The sequence below is a fragment of the Amblyraja radiata genome, chromosome 15 (assembly GCF_010909765.2).
Source record: "Amblyraja radiata isolate CabotCenter1 chromosome 15, sAmbRad1.1.pri, whole genome shotgun sequence".
In the NCBI taxonomy this organism is placed as follows: Eukaryota; Metazoa; Chordata; class Chondrichthyes; order Rajiformes; family Rajidae; genus Amblyraja; species Amblyraja radiata.
Genome location: NC_045970.1, coordinates 28,570,734 through 28,596,708, shown reverse-complemented (window position 1 = coordinate 28,596,708; position 25,975 = coordinate 28,570,734). Strand labels below are relative to the sequence as shown.

At 40.9% G+C, this 25,975-nt stretch overlaps 1 protein-coding gene across 2 annotated transcripts in view; it reads right to left on the bottom strand.

Moving 5' to 3' along the window:
• atrnl1 (attractin like 1) overlaps positions 1-25,975 on the bottom strand; it is a 720,322-nt gene that overhangs the window by 593,663 nt on the left and 100,684 nt on the right. For both annotated transcript variants that reach the window (XM_033033944.1, XM_033033942.1), the window contains exon 7: positions 24,004-24,097. In XM_033033944.1, the coding sequence (XP_032889835.1) occupies positions 24,004-24,097 (94 nt within the window). The remainder of the gene's footprint in view (positions 1-24,003; positions 24,098-25,975) is intronic.

Sequence of the window (25,975 nt, the reverse complement as noted above, 5' to 3'; positions counted from 1 at the left end):
GCACAAGCTAAAGACAGCTGAAATACCAGCCTAGCAGAGCATCACCAGAGAAGGCACCCAGAAACTGGTGATGTCCATGAATCGCAGACTTCAAGCAGTCATTGCATGCAAAGGATATGCAACAAAATACTAAACATAACTACTTTCATTTACATGACATTGCTGTGTCCCAAACATTATGGTGCCCTGAAATGGGGGGACTATGTATAAATACTGCTGTAATTTATTAATGGTGAAACCAAAATGTATAAAAATGGCCTTTATTAAAATCTGACAATGTGGACTTTAACCACGTGTGATTATTTTCTATTACAAATCTCAAATTGTGGAGTGCAGAGGCAAATAAATAAATGACGGGTCTTTGTCCCAAACATTATGGAGGGCACTGTACATGCTTTCAAGCTTTTGTATCTTCTGCCCAACAGAAGAGGTGAGAAGAGGGAATGACCAGCATGAAAAATATCCTTGATTATGTTGACTGCCTTCCTGAGGCAGCATGAAGTGTAGATGGACACGATGGTAGAAACGTTGGTGCGCTTTCTTGGCCGTAGCTTCAGTGTTTTTTTTACCTAGATAAGCAATTGCTTAAGTAATTCCACTCCTCAAAACTGGAGAGGAAGTAAGTGAAATTTGAAGAAGAGCCAGTAAAGAATGGAAGTTAATGTGGACATATTTATGCTTTAGCACACTATACAAATTTTCAAGCACACATAAAATTTTGGCCATGTTGTTTAAAAATCTAAAACAATTTGAAATATCAAATAATTTCCATGTTGATATCCAACTTGATTTGCTGACATCTATCATACAAACATAGAAACATGGAAAATTAGGTGTAGAAGTAGGCCATTCGGCCTTTCGAGCCAGCACCACCATTCAATATGATCATGGCTGATCATCTAAAATCAGTACCCCATTCATGCTTTTCCCCATATCCATTGATTCATTTAGCCCTATGAGCTAGAGCTAACTCTCTCTTGAAAACATCCATGAATTGGCCTCCACTGCCTTCTGTGGCGGAGAATTTCACAGATTCACAACTCTCTGGATGAAGAATATTTTCCTCATCTCAGTCCTAAATAGCCTACCGCTTATTCTTAAACTGTGACCCCTGGTTCTGGACTCCCCAACATCGGGACCATTTTTCCTGCATCTAGCCTGCCCAATCCTTTAAGAATTTCATATGTTTCTATATGATTCCCTCTCATCCTAAATTCCAGTGAATACAAGCCCAGTCGACCCATTCAGTCCCACCATCCCGGGAATTAACCTGGTGAACCAATGCTGCACTCCCTCAATAACAATGTTTAAGAAGGAACTGCAGATGCTGGAAAAATCAATGGTAGATAAAAATGCTGGAGAAAGTCAGCGGGTGAGGCAGCATCTATGGAGCGAAGGAAGAGGTGACGTTTCGGGTCGTGACCCTTACCTAAAATATCACCTATTCCTTCGCTCCATAGATGCTGCCTCACCCGCTGACTTTCTCCAGCATTTTTATCCACCCTCAATAGCAATGATGTTCTTCCTAAAATTAGGAGACCAAAATTGCACACAATACTCCAGGTGCAGTCTCAATAGGGCCCTGTACAACTGCAATCAGACCTCCTCGCTCCCAACCTCAAATCCTCTCGCAATGAAGGCCAACATGCCATTAGCTTCCTTCACTGCCTGCTGTTACTGCATGCTTACTTTCAGTAACTAATGTACAAACACACCCAGGTCTCGTTGCACCTCCCCGTTTCCAAATCTGACACCATTCAGATAACCGAAGGAGTTGAAACACCTGTCCCTTTATCTTCCCCCTCGAATCCATCCAAGGACCCAGACAGTCTTTTCAGGTGAGGCAGAGGTTCACTAGCACCTCCTCGTCTACTGTATCCGCTGTTCCAGGTGTCAACTTCTGTACGTCAGCGAGGCCAAGCGCAGTCTTGGCGATCGTTTTGCTTAACACCTCCGCTTAGTCCGCCTTAACCTACCGGATCTCCCGGTTGCTCAGCACTTTAACTCCCCCTCCCATTCCCAATCTGACCTGCCCCCAATATCATGTGCTCTCATTTTGCATACTAATCTCTTGTGTGGGACCTTGTCAAAGGCTTTTTGAAAGTTCAGATACACCACATCCACTGGCTCTTCTTTATCCATTCTACTTGTTACATCCTCACAAAATTCCAGATGATCAGTCAGGCATGATTTCCCCTTCATAAATCCATGCTGACTTTGACCGATCCTGTCACTGCTTTCCAAAAGCACTGCTATAACATCTTTAACAATCGACTCAAACAATTTTCCCACTACTGATATAAGGCTGACTGGTCTATTATTCCCTGTTTTCTCTCTCCCTCCTTTCTTAAAAAAATGGGGTTACATTGGCTACCCTCCAGTCCACAGGAACTCATCCAGAGTCAGGAGAACATTGGAAAACGATCACCAATGCACCGGAAGGGTTTCGGCCCGAAACGTTGCCTATTTCCTTCGCTCCATAGATACTGCTGCACCCGCTGAGTTTCTCCAGCACTTTTGTCTACCAATGCACCCACGATGTCTAGAGTCACCTCCTTGAGTACTCTGGGATGCAGACCATTAAGTCCTGGGGATTTATCTGCCTTCAGTCCCAACAGTTTACCTAACACTGTTTCCTGACTACTGTGGATTCCCTTCAGTTCCTCCCTCCCGCTAGATCCTCGGTCCCCTAGTATTTCTGGGAGATTGTTTGTGTCTTCCTTAGTGAAGACAGAACCAAAGTACTTGTTTAACTGTTCTGCCATTTCTTCATTTCCCATTATAAATTCACCCCTCTCTGATTGTAAAGGACCTACATTTGTCTTCACTAATCTTTTCTTCACTACATGACATATAGGAGAAGTTAATAGAAAATACAAGAACGTGATAGATATACAAAATACACCAATCAAAGCAGAACAGGAGTGTTTGCAGGAAAATGGTCTTCAGAGGAAAACAGACCAAGATTACCCTTTGCTCCATTTCTACATTTTGATAAAACACGTATGACACCACGATATGATGGCAAGCTTCATGCAAAGTTCAAAAGTTTCTGTTAAAAAAAATACGTATTCATGTATTTGGATCTGGAAAAGAATACAACTAATACCATTCATTGGCACATTATAAAATAAAAGCAGGATGGTTCATCTTGAAAAAGAAACCATAAAAAGTTCATTCTGAATAGCTACAACCATAAATGAGAAAAGCTGCACTCTTGCATCGATTCTAAAAGTGATTTTAATGAAAAATACATGTTGATAATGCAATGGAGTTGTCAGATATATAGGATAAAAAAAGATTACAATGACATTTTTCTGAAAGGTCTATATTGATTTGGTTTTTATTAATCAGCTTTATCCATCTCATCACATAATCATCTGCCAGCATGCTTCACTGCACACATGGTTCTAAGTTTCTGACAAGCTGCTTCGAGTATAATTATTTTTCTTGGACTAATGTATGGAAGTCACTGATTTTTTGTCACAATGCTGAATTTATTCCTCAAAAATGCTGACAAATCGAAATGAAATCAAAATGTAATTGCAAGATGAATTTACATAATCTTGCAAGTGATTAATTCAGAATAAAATCATTAACTCTTTCCAGTAGTCTCACTCAGGCTCAAGAGACTCCTTGTATCATGGTTGAAATCGCCATACTAATTATCACAAAAGAAAGTTTCTATTTATGATCTCTTTCCTTCCTAATTTATGCCCTTGCTCGGGTTTTCGAAACTAGTGTGTTAGTTTCAGGACTAGGAATAAAACTACAAGAGGAAAAAAAAAATTGGGTAGATGTTGCCATAGAAACCCAGTGCCTCCTGCCAGTACTTAGACAGGTCCCAGCACTTTTGGATTTTAATATTTTACAATCCACATTGCTGAAAGCCAGTGCAGAGATTTGGGAGCTAACCAACTGTTCTTCATTTCCTTTATCAGACTGAACCACTGAAAAATTAAGAGTATAACAGCAGAGGCAGCGGCATATTTAAGTGGGTGAATTTAAAGTCATCATAATGAACAGAAAATGAACAAAAAACAGAAAAATCAAGAGAGATTGAACAAAGGAAAAATTCTGATTTGAAATTTTAAACATTTCTATTCAAACCCTGAAAGAATTACAAACCACATTTCCAATTAAACCTCTGTAGGGTATTTAGACAATGGACAATATTTTACTTTGTCACACATTTATTTCATATCCTATCACCGAGGCCTGTACATTTGGGAAGAAAAGTAAAGAGGAAAGAAAGCCCTTGATGGGAAGGAAGAGATGGGAAAAATGGGCTCTGAAAGGGGGCAAAATGAAGCTAAGCAAAAGGAAAAGATAATTTCAAATATATTATAAATCATTTGAAAGGTTTTACTTCCCAATAAGATTTTGGATCAGCTTTAACAATTCTATTCCCAACAACCCACAATAATTGGCAATTCTTATTCAGGCTTTCTCCATCTGATTAATTGAACTACACAAAATCAGTGGACAAAAAGGAGAATCTGGAGGTACAAAGGAAGTGTGTAAGTTTCAATGAAATATTACACCTGTCCCCACAGGCTTTTATTTTTTTTTAGTTATTGAACTTTCTTTTGGCTAGTATGTGAGTTACTGTTACACTTTGAAATATGGCCATTCAGAGCACTTCTTGCCAAATTCATCAGAAGCTTTGCTTATTACTGTGAAACATGCATCTCTGCAAAGCAACAAACTTGAAAATGTTTTGAATTATAATGAAATTAATGCAGAAATTGCCTCTTTATTTATTTGTATCAAACGTGTCACATTTTTGGTGTCCTAAAAATGTATATTTTTTTAGATATAAACTGGTTGAATCAGGGAATTAATTGAATTCCTAACTTGATTTTATCGCTACTATCTCTTGCATATTTGAGTAACAATCCCTGAAAAAATTAACACCATACTACTTGAAACAGTGGAGATATGACATTTTTAATGCCCTGTGCTAAAATCTCATAAAAATACATACATAGATAAGCATAGATACAGTGGATGTGGAAAGGATGTTTCCACTGGTGGGAGAGTCTTGGACCAGAGGTCATAGCCTCTCTTTTAGAAAAGAGGTGAGGAGGAACTTTTTTAGTTAGAGGGTAGTTAATCTATGGAACTCATTATCACAGAAGGCTGCAGAGGCCAAGTCAGTGGATATTTTTTAAGGCAGAGATAGACAAATTCGTGATTCGAACAGATGTCAAGGGATATGGGGAGAGGGCAGGAGAATGGGATTAGGAGGCAGAGATCAGCCATGATTGAATGGCGGAGTAGACTTAATGAGCCGAATGGTCTAATTCTACTCCTATAACTTACAAACTTGTACCAGTGTAAATTGTAAAAGCAAGAAAAGAGATCTTGGTGATTGCAGACCAGGTGTCTAAAGTGATTACGAAATAGTATCAACAGAAATTTATGATTCACAGCAAAGCCTGGGTAGTATGCAGAGAAATGAATAAAAAGATGCCTCCCAGAATTGCAGCAGTTATTGCATAGACCAACATTTGCAGAAGACCCTGAGTAAGGACTAAAGAGTTGTGCAAGTAGACAAATTAAGTTACTACAAAATTAACGAGTCTTGGTTGAATTACATAGTGAATCTTTGAATTGTTTATATTATTATTATTATTATTATTATTATTATTATTATTATTATTATTATTATTGTTATTAGAGATTATCGTCATTAGGAAAAGTAATTGGCTGGTGTGGCTTATTGTGTGCTGCATCTAACTGGCAACAGGTACCCTGAAAATTGCAATGAGTTGAACGTCAGCTAAAGTACACCCACGGTCCTTCATATTTCACTGTGACCATTCATTTCTTAGCCAAGATATAAATCCCATCCATAGAAAAAGGTCAAAATAATAAATTTGTTGGGGCAATAGCCCTCCGATTGGCCATTTGTGTGTGAACTTTAGCAGCATAAGGAGACATTTTAACCAATGGGTATCATTGCCAGGTCCAATTAGCACGGACCTATCTACACATAGGATCACTTGACCTTCAGGTTCAGGAAGAGCTTCTTCCCAATAACCATCAGGTTCTTGAACACTACAAACACCAACTGAACTGCACGGTCTTGACAGTCTTCCTCATAACTGACCAGGCCTCTCCCACTAAACTGATTTATTGTTCCATTTCTCAGTGGCTCTCTATTTTCTGCAATATTCTCTTTCAGATTTTCTGGGTTACAATCCCATAGCAATTAAAAAAGGTAGTTCTGGAATTAGAAGAACTAGCAATAAATACGGGTGTATCAAATCAAAGCTTTACAGTGGGATCGTCAGATTTAAACACGCTTTTCCTTCAATGCCCAAAATCCAGACATTATTCATTACAAACAAAGTAATCATATCCAAGGCTAAAAAGAAAATACTTGACTGTCAGCTTGCATGCCTATTTGCAACAGCATGACAAAAAGTTAGGAATCTTCATTAATAAATAAAGAGAACTTGAAAGAAACTAGTTGATTGAAAACAATATTGCACTAGTTTCATTTGTGAACATGGGATTACTGCAATGCAGCTCCAATTATTTTTGACAAACATTTTATCTAGTATTAATAAATATTTCCATCTACATTATATGTGTTAATCATGCTCAATTTATTGCATAAATATTCTGAATATCACTGGATACACAAACCAGATTCAGATTTTGCAATATTAAAAAGTCTAGCAGTTGGGAACATCAAAGAGGCTGATTTCTCATTTAATATTATACGTTTGATCTTGTGGATTTCCTCACAAATTCAAGAAGACTGCACAGCATTTTTTGTACACAATTCTGTGTATGATGCAATAGCTACAATTTACACTGGTACATTCCCAAAACCGAACATTTCTTGAACATTTGACAGAAAGCTGCTCTTCTCACAATTAATCTGAGAGAAACAATAGTATTCTCCTGATTAATCTACAAAAATCAGTCATCTTTAATAAACTAATTTGCACAAATACATCGAGGTAGCAAAATTAGGCAGACAGAATTTTATATCAATCTGAACACTTTTGATCAACGTTAATTGCCTACTTCATGCAGACAACAAAATGTAAATTGCATGATGACTTTAAAATGTTCCACTCAGAAATTAATATTTTAGAAGTAAAAAAGCTATAAGAATGTATAAATCAATTGAACATCTTTTTCTACAACTTTGCCTGTTTTAAAGATGTATGAATTTCCATGCTGATCATATCTCATTCATGTCATACAGTTGATTTTCTGGACAGCAAGTTTGGCAATTTGAAAGCTTCAGTTCCACAGCAGAAATTGTTGCCTGTGTTATCACAAAGGGCACCAGATGGCATTCAGAATTGCCTAATCTGTAATTCGAATGACTCATCAGATGTGGTTTTACAAAGTTTACAAATTTGACAGTATTCCCAAATTTTCAATTCAAACTTAACTGAAGTTTCACAGCTCTATGGTAAGTTTTGGATTCATAGTATTTCAGAAATCATTCCTATCTCTTTGAAGATTGAATCCTTTTAGATATATAGCTTGAATTGAATGTTAAAAGGGAATAAAGGAGAACAGTCCAATCTTTCTGGACATTGGTGACATCATAAAATGGAAAACCCCCTTAAGATTCGAAGGGGGTAAAATATTCAATAAATGTTGAATATTGGTTTCACTTCAGCATGAAGGAAGAGGTTTCACCGAAGCTTCCACCTGGTTCATAAATAGGTGTATTCTATGTGAAAATAATATATTTGATAGATTAAGTTGTATAGTTTAATGCAGATAACTGTGAGTTGTTGCATTTTGGGAGGTCAAACCAGAACGAGACTTTACAGTGAATGGTTGGGCCAGGGAAGTGTTGTGGAGCAGAGGGATCGAGGACTACAGTTACTTAGTTTCCTGAAGCTGGCATCATGGGTCGATAGAGTGACAAAGAGGGCTTTTGGTGCATTGACCTTCATCATTTCTGAATATTGAGAATATAAGTTAGATATTATATTACAGTTGTACAGCATGTTGTTGACGCCACATTTGGAGTACTTGTTCAGTATTGATTACCCTGGTATAGGAAGGATGTCATTAAGCTAGAAAGAGGGCAGAAAGGATTTAAGAGGATGTTGCCAGGACTGGAGGGCCTGTAATATAGGGAGAGGTTGGGTATGAAAGAAGTGCATGAGGCTGAAGGGTGATCTTAAAATCATGAGGGTGAATTTGCAGTCTTTTACCCAGGATAGGGGTATAAAGAATCAGAGGACATAGCTTGGGTGATAATTCCATGCAGACAACATCCTTGCAGTTATATTTGTCACATCCTCAAAAAAATCTGATTAAGTTAGTAAAACACAACCTTCTGCACACAAAGTCATTCTGCCTGTCCCAAATTAACCCATGCTTTTCCAAATGGAAGTAAATCCTATCCCAGAGAACCCTCTCCAATAGCTTCCCTACCACTGACAAGAGGCTCATCAGCCCATAATTCACTGTATTCTCTCCACTTCCCTTCTTAAACAAATGAACAACATTGGATACTCTCCAGTATTCCATGACCTTATCTGTGGCAAGAGAAATTGCAAAGATCATCAAAGCCACTGCAATCTTCTCTCTTGCTTCTCTTAATAACTTGGAATATCAGGCCCTGGGGATTTATTTATCTTAATGCCCTTCAATGCCATTATCACCACCACGGTGATCTCAAACTGCCCTGGCATATTTGCATTCTCCATATAAATTTCTCATGTCCTCCCCCATGAACTCTCGTTTAGTATCTCATCTCCTTTGATTTCAAGCACAAATTCCCTTCTATATTGTTGAATGGTCCGACCTTTTGCTTGGTTACTCTCTTGTTTTTACCCTAGGTATAAAAAGCCCTGGTATATATTCTTTAATCCAACTCAAAGTCATTCCGTGGCCCATTTTTACCCATCTAATCACCCACTAGAGTTGTTTCTTAGTGCTTTATATTCCTCAAAAGACCTGTCTGATTTAATCTTCTTTAGCCTTGCATACACTTCCTTTTTCATCACTCAGAAATCTAGACTATTTGCAATAACGAGCCTATATTTAATATTGTAGGATGAATCATTAAAAAAAATGAAAGCAAATGCAGAAACTGGATTGTCATGAATTCTGCGTAATAACAATCAGGCAGGCGTCTCTCGCTGTTGGGGGCCAATACAGACTCGTCAACCATGTAGATTTAACAGTAGTTTTATTATGTATGTTACAGTTTACATCATGTCATCATTAAGTCATCAGGAATCTATCCACATTAGCATTCTCCACAGAATCAACACAGAAGGAATGTTAGATCCAATTCACCGTAACGTGATCGGTAAATGTACAATAGTTTGCAACAAGCTCAACAGAGCAAAACTAGTATCATCTGAAACCTGAAGAGAAAGATAACTGACAACGAAAGAACTGAATTATTCAAAATGCACAGCTTCCTAACATGTTCACCATCTAAAATATAATTGGCCAGACCCGCCATCAATCCTTTATGAAAATGTGTAGTTGAGTTGAAGTTCCAAATGCGCATGTTATGTCTCACATCACTAGTTTTTTCTGGCTCATGTCTAAAACTGTGAAAGAGAAAGAGAAAGATCACACCAAAGATACAAAAGTAAGAAGAGCAGGGGGGAGGGGCTGACAAATTGGGAGTATAAGGATGGTGTTAAAGGGGAAGGGAGTACAGGAAAGGTTACGAAAGACACCAAAATTAATGGGATGGAAAGTTCAAGGAGGGATAAGAGAGTAAGATCAGGTGAAATAGGAACCGGTGTAAGAGGGGTGGTGAATACCAAATTGAAAGTGTTATACAGTGCCTTCTTCTCCCCTCTTCTGTTTAGCAGAAGATACAAAAGTATGAAAGCATGTACAGCAGGGCTGCCAACTCTCACGCTTTGAGCGTGAGACTCACGCCCTCAAGCAAACTCTCATGCCCTCACGCTCATCAGACATTTCTCACGCTCAGTGGTGAGAAATTTTGTGATCAACGAAAATTTCAAAACTCGGATAAACTGCATGGTCCGCGGGTGTTGGAGAGCCGGGTCTGCGGGAGGGATGGAAGCAGAACCAGCGGCGGGAACAGATGCAGGGAGCCGGTACTGGTGAGTGTTTGCGGCGCTGTCGAGTGTTTGCGGCGCTGCGAGTCGCTCGCTGCAGCTCTGGCCATGGAGCGCTCCGGACAGTGCGAGTGTCCCGGGCCGCGGAGCCGTCGGAAGCTCCGCTGCCGCGAGAGTATCTGTGCCGAAGGGACAGACTCTCAAAGGGAGGTGGAGAGAGAGAGAGAGGGGAAGGAGACAGGGAGACAGTGGGGAGAGAGAGAGAGGGGGGTGAGAGGAGAGAGAGGGGAGAGACAGAGGGGGCGTGAATGGAGAGAGAGAAGAGGGAGAGGGGGGAGAGAGAGGTGCGAGAGGGGGGGAGAGAGGGAAGAGAGAGAGGGGTGAGAGGGAAGGAAGAGGGAAGAGAGAGAGGGAGGAGAGGGTAGGAGAGAATGGGAGAGAGAGAGGGGGAAGAGAGAGGGGAGAGAGAGCCAGGGGGAGAGTGAGGTTGGAGGGAGAAATGGGGGAGAGAGGGAGAGAGAGAGGGGGGGGAAGAGAGAGAGGTGAGAGAGAGGTGAGAGGAGAGACAGAGAGAGAGGGGAGAGTGTGTAGAGAGGGAGAGATGGAGAGAGAGATGGAGAGAGAGAGAGGGGGGGAGAGAGAAGAGAGAGGGAAGGGGAGAGAGTGAGAGGGGTGAGACAGGGGAGAGAGAGAGGGGGAGGGGGAGAGAGGGGGGTTGAGAGGAGAGAGAGCGGAAGAGAGGGGGAGAGAGAGAGGGATGAGAGTGAGGTGGGAGGGAGAGAGAGAGAGGGGAGAGAAAAAGAGGTGGAGAGAGAGAGAGAGGAGAGAGAGAGGAGAGAGAGAGAGAGAGGAGAGAGAGAGAGAGAGAGAGAGAGAGAGAGAGAGAGAGAGAGAGAGAGAGAGAGAGAGAGAGAGAGAGAGAGAGAGAGAGAGAGAGAGGGGGAGAGAAAGAGGGGGGTTGAGAGGCAGGGCTGCCAACTCCCATGCATTGAGCGTTTAAATCACGCATTTCACCAAATTCTCACGCTGATCACAAATTTCTCTCGCTCTGTTGTGAGAAATTCTGTGATCAACGAAAATTTCAAAACTCATATCAACTGCATGGGCCGCGGGTGTTGGAAGCAGAAGCAGCAGTGGGGACAGATGCGGACGGGGAGCGGGGCTGGAGAGTGTTTTCCGGGCTGGCGAGTCGCTCACTGCAGCTCCGGCCATGGAGCCACCCCAGTGCAAGAGTCCCGGGCCATCGGAGGCGTCGAAGCGTTGCGCCGTTGCCGTGAGAGTCTCTGTGCCGAATTCGCCCAGGTGACCGGCATGGATCAGGCTGCGGCTCGGTGCATCCTGGAGGACAACCAGTGGCTGCTGGAAGTAAGTACCAAGCACTGGGTAGATATGGTGGAAGATAGTGGACTTCAAATGGGGGTGGTTGGAGAAAGCATCCTGCTTGCCTGCTAGATTTTCACTTACTGTAACTGCAGGAAAAATGTTCCCGATGTTGGGGGCGTTCAGAACCATGGGTCAAAGTTTAAGAATAAAGGGGGGGGGCAGTTAGGACTGAGATGGGAACAAACTTTCTTCACGCAGAGAGTTGTGAATCTGTGGAATTCTTTGCCACAGAAGGCAGTGCAGGCCAATTCACTGGATGGTTTCAAGAGAGAATTACATTTAGTTCTTGGGGCTAACGACATCAAGGGATATGGGGAAAAAACAGGAAAGGGGTACTGATTTTAGATGAATAGCCATGATCATATTGAATGGCAGTGCTGGCTCGAAGGGCCGATGGCCTATTCCTGCACCTATTTTCTATGTTTCTATGCTTGAGTATATGGCAATAAAACTCGATCACTTGATTTTGAAGCTTTCAAGCATGATGGAGGTATAATGTAGTCATAGAGTGATACAGTATGAAAACAGGCCCTTCGGTGCAACTTGCCCACACCCGCCAACATGTCCCAGCTACGCTACCTGCTTTTGGTCCATACCTCCAAACCTGTCCTATCCATGTATCAGTCTAACCTTTTCTTAAATGTTGGGATGATCCCTGCCTCAACTACCTCCTCTGGCAGCTTGTTCCATACACCCATCACCCTTTGTGCGGATAAAGTTACCCCTTAAAAAGTTACCTCTTAAAAATACTTCATACAAAAAACATTGAAATCATACTTCTACAGTGCACTAAAACATGATTTTAATACGTCAAATTTCAAAAGGTTCCTACCCTGGGAGGGTGGGACCCCCTTCTTCCACACCCTCTCCCCACTCGGTTGCTCCACTCCCTCACCGGGTACCCCCAAGGCCAGTGATCAGTGATCGCACAGTCTCCCCCCCTTTCAAAAATGCTCCAATCCAATTGAAAGCATATACAGTATATTGCATTCAAGTGTAAGTTAAAAGACTCGCTACAGTATGCACCATATTGCACAATTTCAAGCTGAAAAATGCAAATGTTCCATACCAATGGGAGAGGGACTATCCTCCTCCCCCCCCCCCCCCCCCCCCCCCCCCCCCCCCCCGGTCGCTATGCTCCCTCGGGCTTGGTCTTTCGCAATTTCTCACTCCCAACTCTCACCCAATGTTGGCAGCCCTGATGTACAGTGCCCTCCATAATGTTTTGGACAAAGACCCATCAGTTATTAATTTGCCTCTGTACTCCACAATTTGAGATTTGTAATAGAGAAAAAAAAATCACATGTGGTTAAAGTGCACATTGCCGGATTTTAATAAAGGCCATTTTTATACATTTTGGTTTCACCACGTAGAAATTACAGCAGTGTTTATACATAGTCCCCTCATTTCAGGGCACCATAGTGTTTGAGACACTGCAATGTCATGTAAAGGAAATTAATCATGTTTAGTTTTTCATTGCATATCCTTTGCATGCAATGACTGCTTGAAGAATGCGATTCTTGGACATCACCAGTTGCTGGGTTTCTTCTCTGCTAATGCTCTGCCAGCCCTGTATTGCAGCCATATTTAGCTTGTTTTGGAGGCTAGTTCCCTTCAGTTTTCACTTCAGCATATAAAAGGCATGCTCAATTGGGTTCAGATCGGGTGAGTGACTTGGCCACTCAAGAATTTACAATTTTTTAGCTTTGAAAAACTCCTTTGTTGCTTTAGCAGTGTGTTTGGGATCTTTGTCTTGCGGTATAAAAATCCCAGATAACTAAATCTGACAATGTGCACTTTAACCACATTTGATTTTGTCTATTACAAATCTCAAATAGTGGAGTGCAGAGGCAAATATGAATATGAATCACTGTGTATGAACACGTGAAGTATAAGAAATAAAGTGGATGAGCTTGAGGCTCAGTTAGAAATTGGCAAGTATGATGTTGTGGGAATTACAGAGACATGGCTGCAAGAGGATCGGAGCTGGGAACTGAATATTCAGGGGTATACGTCCTATCGAAAAGACAGATAGGTGGGCAGAGGGGGTGGGGTGGCTCTGTTGGCAAGGAATGGAATTCAGTCCCTTGCGAGGGGTGACATAGAATCAGAAAATGTTGAGTCATTGTGGATAGAACTGAGAAATTGTAAGGGTAAAAAGACCTGAATGGGACTTATCTACAGGCCCCCAATCAGTAGCCTGAAGATAGGGTGCAAGTTGCATCAAGAGTTAAAATTAGCATGTAACAAAGGTAATGCTACGGTGGTTATGGGAGATTTCAACATGCAGGTAGAATGGAAAATCAGGTTGGTACTCCTTGCACCCCAAGGAAGAGAGTTTTTGTAGTGTCTCCGAGATGGATTCTTAGAGCAGCTTGTGCTAGAACCTACCAGGGAGAAGGCAATTCTGATTTTAGAGCTGTGTAATGAACCGGATTTGACAAGGTAAAGGAACCACTCGGAGGTAGTGACCATAATATGATTCGTTTTAATCTGAGAGGGCGAAGGTAAAATCGGAAGTGTCAGTATTGCAGTTGAACAAAGGGAACTATGGAGGCATAAGGGAGGAACTGGTCAAAGTTGGCTGGAAAGGGACCCTAGCAGGGATGACAGTGGAACAGCAATGACAGGTATTTCTGGGAATAATCCAGAAGATGCAGGATCATTTCATTTCAAAGAGGAAGAAAGATTCTAAGGGGAGTAAGAGGCGACCGTGGCTGACAAGGGAAGTCAAGGACAGTATAAAAATAAAAGAGAAGACGTATAACATAGCAAAGATGAACGGGAAGCCAGAGGATTGGGAAACTTTTAAAGATCAACAGAAGGTTACTAAAAAGGCAATACGTGGAGAAAAGATGAAGTACGAAGGTAAGATAGCCAAAAATATAAAGGAGGATAGCAAAAGCTTCTTTAGGTATGTGGAGAAAAAAAATTAATTAAGACAAATGTGGGTCCCTTGAAGACAGAAACAGGTGAATATATTATGGGGAACAAGGAAATGGCAGGCGAGTTGGCAGTACTTTGGTTCTGTCTTCACTAAGCAAGACACAAACAATCTCCCAGACATACTAGGGGACAGAGGACCTAGGGTGGTGGCGGAACTGAAGGAAATTCACATTAGTCAGGAAATGGTGTTGGGTGGACTGATGGGACTGAAAGCTAATAAATTCCCAGGGCCTGATGGTCTGCATCTCAATGTACTCAAGGAGGTGGCTCTAGAAATAGTGGATGCATTGGTGATCATTTTCCATTGTTATAGAGATTCTGAATGAGTTCCTGTGGATTGGAGGGTAGCTAATGTTATCCCACTTTTCAAGAAAGGAGGGAGAGAGAAAGCAGAGAATTATAGGCCAGTTAGCCTGACATCCATGGTGGGAAAGATGCTGGAGTCGATTATCAAAGATGTAATAGCAGCACATTTGGATAGCAGTAACAGGATCAGTCCGAGTCAGCATGGATTTACAAAGGGGAAATTCACTGCTTGACAAATCTTCTGGAATTCTTTGAGGATGTAACAAGTAAAAGGGACAAGGGAGAGCCAGTGGATGTAGTGTACCTGGTCTTTCAGAAAGCCTTTGAATAGGTCCCACACAGGAAACAAAGAGCAGGGATTAATGTGTCCCTTTCAGAATGGCAGGCAGTGACTAATGGGGTGCTGCAAGGTTTGGTGCTGGGACCGCAGCTATTTACAATATACATTCATGACTTAGATGAAGGAATTAAAAGTAACATTTGCAAACTTGCAGATGACACAAAGCTGGGTGGCAGTGTGAACTGTGAGGAGGATGCTATGAGGATGCAGGGTGACTTGGACAGGCTGGGTGAGTGGGAAGATGCGTGGCAGATGCAGTATAATGTGGATAAATGTGAGGTTATCCACTTTGGTGGCAAGAACAGGAAGGCAGATTATTATCTGAATGGTGTCAGGTTAGGAAAAGGGTAAGTAAAATGAGATCCGAGTGGCCTCGTACATCAATTACTGAAAGTAAGCATGCAGGTACAACAGGCAGTGAAGAAAGCTAATGGCATGTTGGCCTTCATAACAAGAGGAGTTGAGAATAGGAGCAAAGAGGTCCTTCTGCAGTTGTACAGGGCCCTGGTGAGACCACACCTGGACAGAGTGCAGAAAATCCTCAAGGGCGAAGGTGAACATCCGGAAGTGGTAGTGCATGTCAGCACAAATGATGTCGGAAAGAAGGGGATGAATATTCTGCAGCGTGACTTTAGAGAGCTCGGAAAAATGCTGAAAAGCAGGACCTCCAGGGTCGTTATCTCCGGTTTGCTTCCAGTTCCTCGTGCTGGCGAGAGCAGGAACAGGGAGATACGGGACCTGAACGTGTGGCTGAGGAACTGGTGCACGGGGCAGGGATTTAGATTCTTAGATCACAGGGATCTGTTTTGGGGTAAGGGGGAACTGTACAAAAGGGACGGATTGCATCTTAACAGGTGTGGGACCAGCATTCTGGCAGGCAGGTTTGCCACTGCTACACGGGTGGTTTTAAACTGAATAAGGGGGGTGGGGTGTCGAATGGGATAGTGGAGGATGGAGTTAAAGGGAAAGGGTTTCTTAAATGTGTGCGTAGAGACAGAGGGGTGTAAAATGAGGGTAGAAGCAATAGGTAGCAAGGTGAAAAGTAAAAGTGGCAGGCAGACAAAACCAGGGCAAAAATCAAAAAGGGCCACTTTTCAACATAATTGTATAAGGGGTAAGAGTGTTGTAAAAACAAGCCTGAAGGCTTTGTGTCTCAATGCAAGGAGCATTCGTAATAAGGTGGATGAGTTGAATGTGCAGATAGCTATTAATGACTATGATATAGTTGGGATCACGGAGACATGGCTCCAGGATGACCAAGGCTGGGAGCTGAACATCCAGGGATATTCAATATTCAGGAGGGATAGAGAGAAAGGAAAAGGAGGTGGGGTAGCGTTGCTGATTAGAGAGGAGATTAACGCAATGGAAAGGAAGGACATTAGTTTGGAGGATGTGGAATCGGTATGGGTAGAGCTACGAAACACTAAGGGGCAGAAAACGCTGGTGGGTGTTGTGTACAGGCCACCTAACAGTAGTAGTGAAGTTGGAGATGGTATCAAACAGGAAATTAGAAATGCGTGCGACAAAGGCAAAACAATTATAATGGGTGACTTCAATCTACATATAGATTGGGTGAATCAAATTGGCAGGGGTGCTGAGGAAGAGGATTTCTTGGAATGTATGCGGGATAGTTATCTAAATCAACATGTAGAGGAACCAACGAGAGAGCAGGCTATTTTAGACTGGGTATTGAGTAATGAGGAAGGGTTAGTTAGCAGTCTTGTTGTACGTGCCCCCTTGGGCAAGAGTGACCATAATATGGTTGAGTTCTTCATTAGGATGGAGAGTGACATTGTTAATTCAGAAACAATGGTTCTGAACTTAAAGAAAGGTAACTTTGAGGGTATGAGACGTGAATTGGCCAAGATTGACTGGCAATTAATTCTAAAAGGGTTGACGGTGGATATGCAATGGAAGACATTTAAAGACTGCATGGATGAACTACAAAAATTGTTCATCCCAGTTTGGCAAAAGAATAAATCAGGGAAGGTAGTGCATCCGTGGATAACAAGGGAAATCAGGGATAGTATCAAAGCGAAGGATGATGCGTACAAATTAGCCAGAAAAAGCAGCATACCGGAGGACTGGGAGAAATTCAGAGACCAGCAGAGGAGGACAAAGGGCTTAATTAGGAAAGGAAAAATAGATTATGAAAGAAAACTGGCCGGGAACATAAAAACTGACTGCAAAAGTTTTTATAGATATGTGAAAAGAAAGCGATTAGTTAAAACAAATGTAGGTCCCTTGCAGTCAGAAACGGGTGAGTTGATCATGGGGAACAAGGATATGGCGGACCAATTGAATAACTACTTTGGTTCCGTCTTCACTAAGGAAGACATAAATAATCTGCCGGAAATAGCAGGGGACCGCGGGTCAAAGGAGTTGGAGGAATTGAGTGAAATCCAGGTTAGCCGGGAAGTGGTGTTGGGTAAATTGAATGGATTAAAGGCCGATAAATCCCCAGGGCCAGATAGGCTGCATCCCAGAGTACTTAAGGAAGTAGCTCCAGAAATAGTGGATGCATTAGTAATAATCTTTCAAAACTCTTTAGATTCTGGAGTAGTTCCTGAGGATTGGAGGGTAGCAAACGTAACCCCACTTTTTAAGAAGGGAGGGAGAGAGAAAACGGGGAATTACAGATCAGTTAGTCTAACATCGGTAGTGGGGAAACTGCTAGAGTCAGTTATTAAAGATGGGATAGCAGCACATTTGGAAAGTGATGAAATCATTGGACAAAGTCAGCATGGATTTACAAAAGGTAAATCATGTCTGACGAATCTTATAGAATTTTTCGAGGATTAACTAGTAGCGTGGATAGGGGAGAACCAGTGGATGTGGTGTATCTGGACTTCCAGAAGGCTTTCGACAAGGTCCCACATAAGAGATTAGTATACAAACTTAAAGCACACGGCATTGGGGGTTCAGTATTGATGTGGATAGAGAACTGGCTGGCAAACAGGAAGCAAAGAGTAGGAGTAAACGGGTCCTTTTCACAATGGCAGGCAGTGACTAGTGGGGTACCGCAAGGCTCAGTGCTGGGACCCCAGCTATTTACAATATATATTAATGATCTGGATGAGGGAATTGAAGGCAATATCTCCAAGTTTGCGGATGACACTAAGCTGGGGGGCAGTGTTAGCTGTGAGGAGGATGCTAGGAGACTGCAAGGTGACTTGGATAGGCTGGGTGAGTGGGCAAATGTTTGGCAGATGCAGTATAATGTGGATAAATGTGAGTTTATCCATTTTGGTGGCAAAAACAGGAAAGCAGACTATTATCTAAATGGTGGCCGACTAGGAAAAGGGGAGATGCAGCGAGACCTGGGTGTCATGGTACACCAGTCATTGAAAGTAGGCATGCAGGTGCAGCAGGCAGTGAAGAAAGCGAATGGTATGTTAGCTTTCATAGCAAAAGGATTTGAGTATAGGAGCAGGGAGGTTCTACTGCAGTTGTACAGGGTCTTGGTGAGACCACACCTGGAATATTGCGTACAGTTTTGGTCTCCAAATCTGAGGAAGGACATTATTGCCATAGAGGGAGTGCAGAGAAGGTTCACCAGACTGATTCCTGGGATGTCAGGACTGTCTTATGAAGAAAGACTGGATAGACTTGGTTTATACTCTCTAGAATTTAGGAGATTGAGAGGGGAACTTATAGAAACTTACAAAATTCTTAAGGGGTTGGACAGGCTAGATGCAGGAAGATTGCTCCCGATGTTGGGGAAGTCCAGGACAAGGGGTCACAGCTTAAGGATAAGGGGGAAATCCTTTAAAACCGAGATGAGAAGAACTTTTTTCACACAGAGAGTGGTGAATCTCTGGAACTCTCTGCCACAGAGGGTAGTCGAGGCCAGTTAATTGGCTATATTTAAGAGGGTTAGATGTGGCCCTTGTGGCTAAGGGGATCAGAGGGTATGGAGAGAAGGCAGGTACGGGATACTGAGTTGGATGATCAGCCATGATCATATTGAATGGCGGTGCAGGCTCGAAGGGCCGAATGGCCTACTCCTGCACCTAATTTCTATGTTTCTATGTTTCTATGTTATGTGCAGTTTGGGTCTCCTAATTTGAGGAAGGACATTCTTGCTATTGAGGGAGTGCTGCGTAGGTTCACGAGGTTAATTCCCAGGATGGCAGGACTGTCAAATGAGGAAAGAATGGAGCGACTAGGCTTGTTTTCATTGGAATTTAGAAGTATGAAAGGGGATCTTATAGAAGTATATAAAATTATTAAGAGATTGGACACGCTAGAGGCAGGAAACATGTTTCCGATATTGGGGGAGTCCAGAACTAGAGGCCACAGTTTAAGAATAAGGGATAGGCCATTTAGAACTTAGATGAGGAAAATCTTTTTCACACAGAGAGTTGAGAATTTGTGGAATTCTCTGCCTCAGAAGGCAGTGGAGACCGATTCACTGGATGCATTCAAAAGAGAGTTAGATAGAGCTCAGGGTTAGCTGCATTAAGGGGATATGGGGAGAAGGCCGGAACGGGGTACTGATTGTGGATGATCAGCCATGATCACGTTGAATGGCAGTCTGGCTTGAAGGGCCGAATGGCCTACTCCTGCACCTATTGTCTATGTATCTATGTATCTAACAGCTTCAAAACAGCTCTAAACATCCATCCCTCCAAACATGACTTGGAAAAGTATGCTGCCAGCTGGTGCTGAAATCCCAGGTGATTATTCCACTGGTAAACGATCTGTGAAAATAAAAAGGGTATGTTTAACTAATTTTTACTATTGCAAAAACATTGTGACTCATGGCATGTTTGAATATCACAATCAGAAATGAATTTATGCACATCATGCAATTATAGGCAATGAACATTCTAAAATTTAACAAATTATCGATGTGTTCATGTCATTAAGAACAAGTGTATACATGTACTTACCAATCAAATTGATGGTGCATTGGTTTAGATCGAAGTCCATGGCAGCAATTTGTTTTATCTGAAGATGAACCACCATCTTTAGAGGTCGATATTTTCCCATTTGGCATTGCATTTATTCTGGCAAAATACATTGTTGATTTCCTACAGTCCTTTACATTATGAATCACTCATTAAATTCCAATCACTTGATAAATAAAGGTGGTTTTGGACAGCTTCAAGCAGAAACTTCAAATGTGTCAACAAGAAATAAAAATCAGGAAAATGGGATAAGTGCGCACGAGTTGTAATTGAAGATACAACAGCAGTAATGATGCAGTGGGCCCAATAATTGTTCAGCTTCCCTACTGATTTCAGTCTTTTTTTTGATTCTTAGAATTTGTGGATTTGCTTTAATATAATCTTCCTTACCACTAGAATGAATATTGCTTCATCATTGCACATGCTAAATTAATAAACCAGGGTAGCTTCAATTTGCTCAATCTTTTATTGTCAATTTACAACCTAAAGGCATTAAAAACGTCTGTAAGGACGAAAAATAAAATGCCATGCAGAAGCTTGGAATGATCCCACTGAAGCACAAGTACTGAAACCTTGAGGAGAAATAATGCTTGGAAAGATCAGAAAAATAGCACAAAGGAAAAATAATAAATAGGGGAGTCAGGAGCATAAATAGAGAGTGGCTGAAGGAAGGAGGAAATGTGATAATTGTCTTTATTTATGCTATACACTAACAGACGATTCCTAATTTGGTGCAGAATTGTAAGCCACCACGAGAAAAACAAGCTCTCATGTGGCATGCTAAGGGAGGAAATGAATTACAACCACAAGTTATACCACAATACGGCTTTCGTGAACACTACAACGGTAAGGAACATTAAAAACCATACGCAAGTCATTTAAAAATAGGTAGACAAAAGTGCTGGAGAAACTCAGCGGGTGCGGCAACATCTATGGAGAGAAGGAAATAGGCAACGTTTCGGGCCAAAACCCTTCTTCAGAGGTTTCGGCCGAAACGTTGCCAATTTCCTTCGCTCCATAGATGCTGCTGCACCCGCTGAGTTTCTCCAGCACTTTTGTCTACCTTCGATTTTCCAGCATCTGCAGTTCCTTCTTAAAAATTATTTTAAAATAGTCTGGGTAGACATTCCAAAATCAATCTGAAAAATTGTTTGTCAATCCATTGCACTTTTGAATTATTTTCCACGAAGAAATGCAGGACATGAAGTTGACCACTGCCCAGTCCATCACCGGCTTTGACTTCCCCACCATCGAAGGGATCTATCAAAGTCGCTGCCTCAAAAAGGCAGTCAACATCATAAGAGACCCACACCATCCTGGCCACACACTCATTTCACCATTGCCATCGGGAAGAAGGTACAGGAGCCTGAAAACTGTAATGTCCAGGTTCAGGGGCAGCTTCTTCCCAACAGCCATCAGGCTATTAAACACAACAACAAATAAGTGCTGAACTGCAACAGACTATCATTATTATTGCACTATATTGTTGCACTTTATTTATTGAGATTGAGTATGTGTGCATGTGTATACACACACTGAACTTTTTTTCTTCTCCCGTTATGTACTATGTTTACATATTCTGTTGTGCTGCACCAAGCAAGAATTTCATTGTCCTATCTGGGACATATGACAATAAAACACTGTTGACTCTTGCATTACAAGACATTACAGTTATTAACTCATCAGCAATATAGTAAATTGCATTTTGTGGTAGCTCCATGCAAGTGGAACAGAGACTTTGAAATTGTCATTTATTTCAGTGGTCAAAAATTATTTCCAGAACTCCTAATATACTTTGTATGTATAGTACATGACTGCCTTCTGGTGGCACTGTGTGTTAAAGCATCCTGAAGCAAACCAGATTACATTGCAGATTTTGCAAAACAGACAAGATTGTTAATGCACGTGGAACAGAACAATGAAATTCTTGCTTGCTGCAGCTTTACAGGTACATTAACGCAACAACAAAACAAATAAATATATAATGATACATAAAATAGCAGCCAAATATATACATTATGAAGACAGAATCATGGAGAAATCGCAATTAAGAAACTGATACACAGCAGGCTGCGTATTCATTTTAAGTAGCTGTCTTTTTTTAAATTTGCCCAGCCCATCTATCACAATAATCACCTTCCTTACATGCATCAATTAAAAGATACCAGCAACAATATTGCTCCCAGTCTGACACTGCCTTATTTCAACAGTCTGCAAAGCTAGAAAAGTACAGCCCACCCAATTGTGTCTGTTGTGAAAATCTGTCAATAAATGTAATGGGATTGGCCTCTTCACTGTACTGCCCAGTCACAATTCAGATCACACTGATGGACCAGGGATTGTATAGGGCCAACAAAGTAAGCTTCAAAAACAACCATCAAGCACAGTTACTGGAGGTGATAATTCTGGACTGCAGGCCAAAGCTCAGCATAATCTACCCTCATAACTTGGTCTTAAATCTGTTGGATGAACTCAGTGTCAAGCAGCTTCTGTGGAGGCAAAGGCATGGTCGATGTTACAGGTCAAGACCCACCTTTTTTTGCTCCAGATTCCAGCATTTGAAGTCTTCTGATCACTAATGTTGTTTCATATAATTTCCCCATTGAGCTTTTTCCATTCAGAATTAATACATATCACCCAATCCATGCCAACTATTTCTCTCCAAGTGAGATTCAAAACTTACGTAAATAAAAGCAATACACCTAATTATTCTGCACTATTTATCCAAGGTGAACAGGCAATTTGACAGGATGTCACTATGCTTGCAGAGTTATACTAACTTTCTACAACTGTTGGAAGAGAGACAAACTTTTCGGAAACTAAAATTGGGCCCACGTGTTATATTCTGCCATCTATAGTGTTGATGAAAACGATGACATATTTATATAGTTTCCTTCACATCCAATTCACAAAATTATCGAATACTTCCGCATTCAATAAATACTTCTTGCAATTACAATACAATACAATAAACTTTATTTTTCCGTTAGGAACTTTGGTTTCTGCACCCATACAACAAAAAGAAACAATTACACAAGACACACAAGTCTGCAGGCTCCGCGACTGGAGCCCCCAAGTCGTTCCGGCTGGAGGCCGCTCCACGGTGCTAGGCCTCAACGACAACGGAGACCCGACAGGAAAAAGGTCGGGTCTCCCGTGCAGGGAAGAGATTCAAAAGTCAGATAAAAAGAGCAACAGACCTACTCCATACTTTGCATAAAAATAAGAGCAACACTTAAAAAGATGCAAAAATCTTTTTAGACAGCATGTTGAAAAAAATGAATGGTAATCTTGAACAATTTCTATCATCCAACAAAAATCTGTAAAATAATTCAATTGTAACCTTCAACCTCAAATTAATGTGTCTTCTATCCATCAGCAAATTTCATCAATCTTCCCTGCTCACAAATTTTCTCTGAGTTTATCTTGCATATCTACGAAATTTAGCCAAATGCTTCCTGGAAATCTACCAGAATATTCCATTATGGTCAAAAGCGAAGGATATAGTTCAAAGAAAGTCACAATCAAAATCGTCCAGCGCTCCAATCAAACAAATATGTCACAAGTTTTTGTTCCAGAGCCATTAGCCAGCAATGTAAAAACTATACAAGTTTAGGGCATGTCTGATAGTTTCAAGTTACAAGTGAGCAACACACAATAGGTTCAGGTTTAATAGAAGATAGATTATCATAAACTAAATGCATGCTAAAAAGGGAAACCTTTCCCATTAATCCTAAAAAATGAATGAAGATGGACCTAATCATCTTGATTTCTTATCAATTTCCAACAATTACAGAGACAGAGCATGGTAAGAATACAACTATATTCCGGACATATTTTAAAATGAAATTCGGATTTGATGACTTTTTTTCCCCCCCCACAGTACACCACAGCCTGTAAATTGTGGATGATGTAATTAAGAAAATATATTGTGCAAGTGTAACAATTGCTGTATTGCATTACATTAAAAGTTGAAAATTGTTGTAAATACAGATTATTTGAAATTGCTGTTCTGAGTTCTGGTCTGACTATTGTCATAATTAAATTCAGATAGTAAATGTAGTTTAAATCTTACCTGATACAAGGTTAGAGAGTGTCCATACCTTGAAAGCGGTCTCACATCGCTTGTCATGGGTACTCCCGTCCACCCATTGCTCTCCAAGTCATATCTGTGTCAAAATTAATTAGATGTATGAATTTTCCACACAATATATTTAATTGCACATTTAAAACATGCAATATTTCCAGAGTTCATTATAGATCATTGTAGATTTTATGGTTATATAGATGTCGATACCCATTTAAAGATGTTGTACTATTGGACCACCCCAGCATCATTTAGTAAACTTAAACTCACGAGCAACAATTCACTCTTGTTAGGAATTTGTCCACTCTCTCATGTTTGCCTTCCTTGACCCATCAAAGGATTGGTGAGAAAGATTCTCATTATTCACAGTTGTCAGCTGTCACAGGCTACTTCAATACTTGCATGTTTTTTTACAGGCATGTAACTAAGTTTCAAATTATCAATAGAAATACTGGCATTTTGCTGTTAGCAGCAAGTACACAGTAAGCAGACACTATTACAATGTTTAACAACACTATTACAATGTTTCACAACATTCAAAAAATATTTGGACAAGTTTATGGATTATGGATAGGATAGGTTTAGAGGGATACTGTCCAAATGCATACAGGTGGGACTAGTGTAGATTGGGCATGTTGGTTGGCATGGGCAATTTGGCCGTTTCCACTCAGTATGACTCAATTGTCAAAGCCAACTGCTCATTTCTTGATGATGAAAGCCGACATCATTCAGGAGATAAACAGGATGTGAAAACAATAACATATTTTTTCTTTCACTAGATGGCATTCATACAAAACCAGCTGAGATTAAAGATTGCGGTGTCCTCAGAATATTGAGTTGAACCACTTTGACCACAAGATCCTAGATTTGATTCTCCATATCTGGAGGGCAATTTGATCCGAGCATACTGGAATGAGGGCGCACCAAATCTGATTCTGTTTAAATTCTCCAATGGTATCCAAAAAACCTGTATTTAAAAGTACATGCACAAAATCTGGATTTGATAACAAATTCCTTTGTTGCAGCCCACAATTCGGAACCCTGCCATCTTTCATTGTTTTCAGATGCTGAACAGCAACAGGAATCCAAGGAATTGCATCCATTGGTAGTCAGTACCATCAGCAGAAATCGGAATGAAATCGTGCAGTCATAGTAACACATAGTTCAGTCATTCTTCAGATTGACATTGAAAAATCAAAGAATTTAAATTGTTCAATCAAAAGACCATAACGCATCCAAATGTCCAAGTAAGAAATTTCAGATTTGTGCAAATAATCAACCTGAGACAATGAAGACATTCCACCGTTCCTTATTGCAATTCATCAGTGCCCTCCTCAAAATGAATCCAGGCACAAAGGGGTTGGTCTGATCACATAAAGATCCCTAGTTCAGTGGAAGGTTCTGATTTTGGTTACTCTTACATTTACAAAAGTAGAAATAAACTGCCCTGAAAACTTGCAAACAAAATGCACAAATTAGTGAGACCAACATTCCACCTCAAATTTACCAATCAGGGCCGCATCTGGCCTTGCCCCAATCATTTGTATTTATCTTTGATGATCCAAACCCAACAGCTCTCCAAATGTTTAAACATGCCAATGGTGCAAATGGAGAAGATTTTAATTCAGTAAGTTTATTAGCTTAACTTTGTAACAAGCTTAGCAAGATTTAGTTCCACAGATTTTACTATTGTTGAATGGTCCTGCTAAATTTCTAAATTGTTCAATTAGGACAAAAGTTAAAGTAGTTTAACTAATATTTGAAACAGACTCCAGTGAGTAAAACCTTTAGAAAACATGCAAGATTTCACTTCATGATGCTAAGTAACAAATTCTGGTTGAACACTTTTTCAGGATTCCTGGCAATTGATGGTCCTCCCCTCCCTTTAATACAGACAAATTTACCAGAGCTCGGTTAAAATTCCCTGAGCGGCCACAGATAGCAATGTAAATTAAACTTT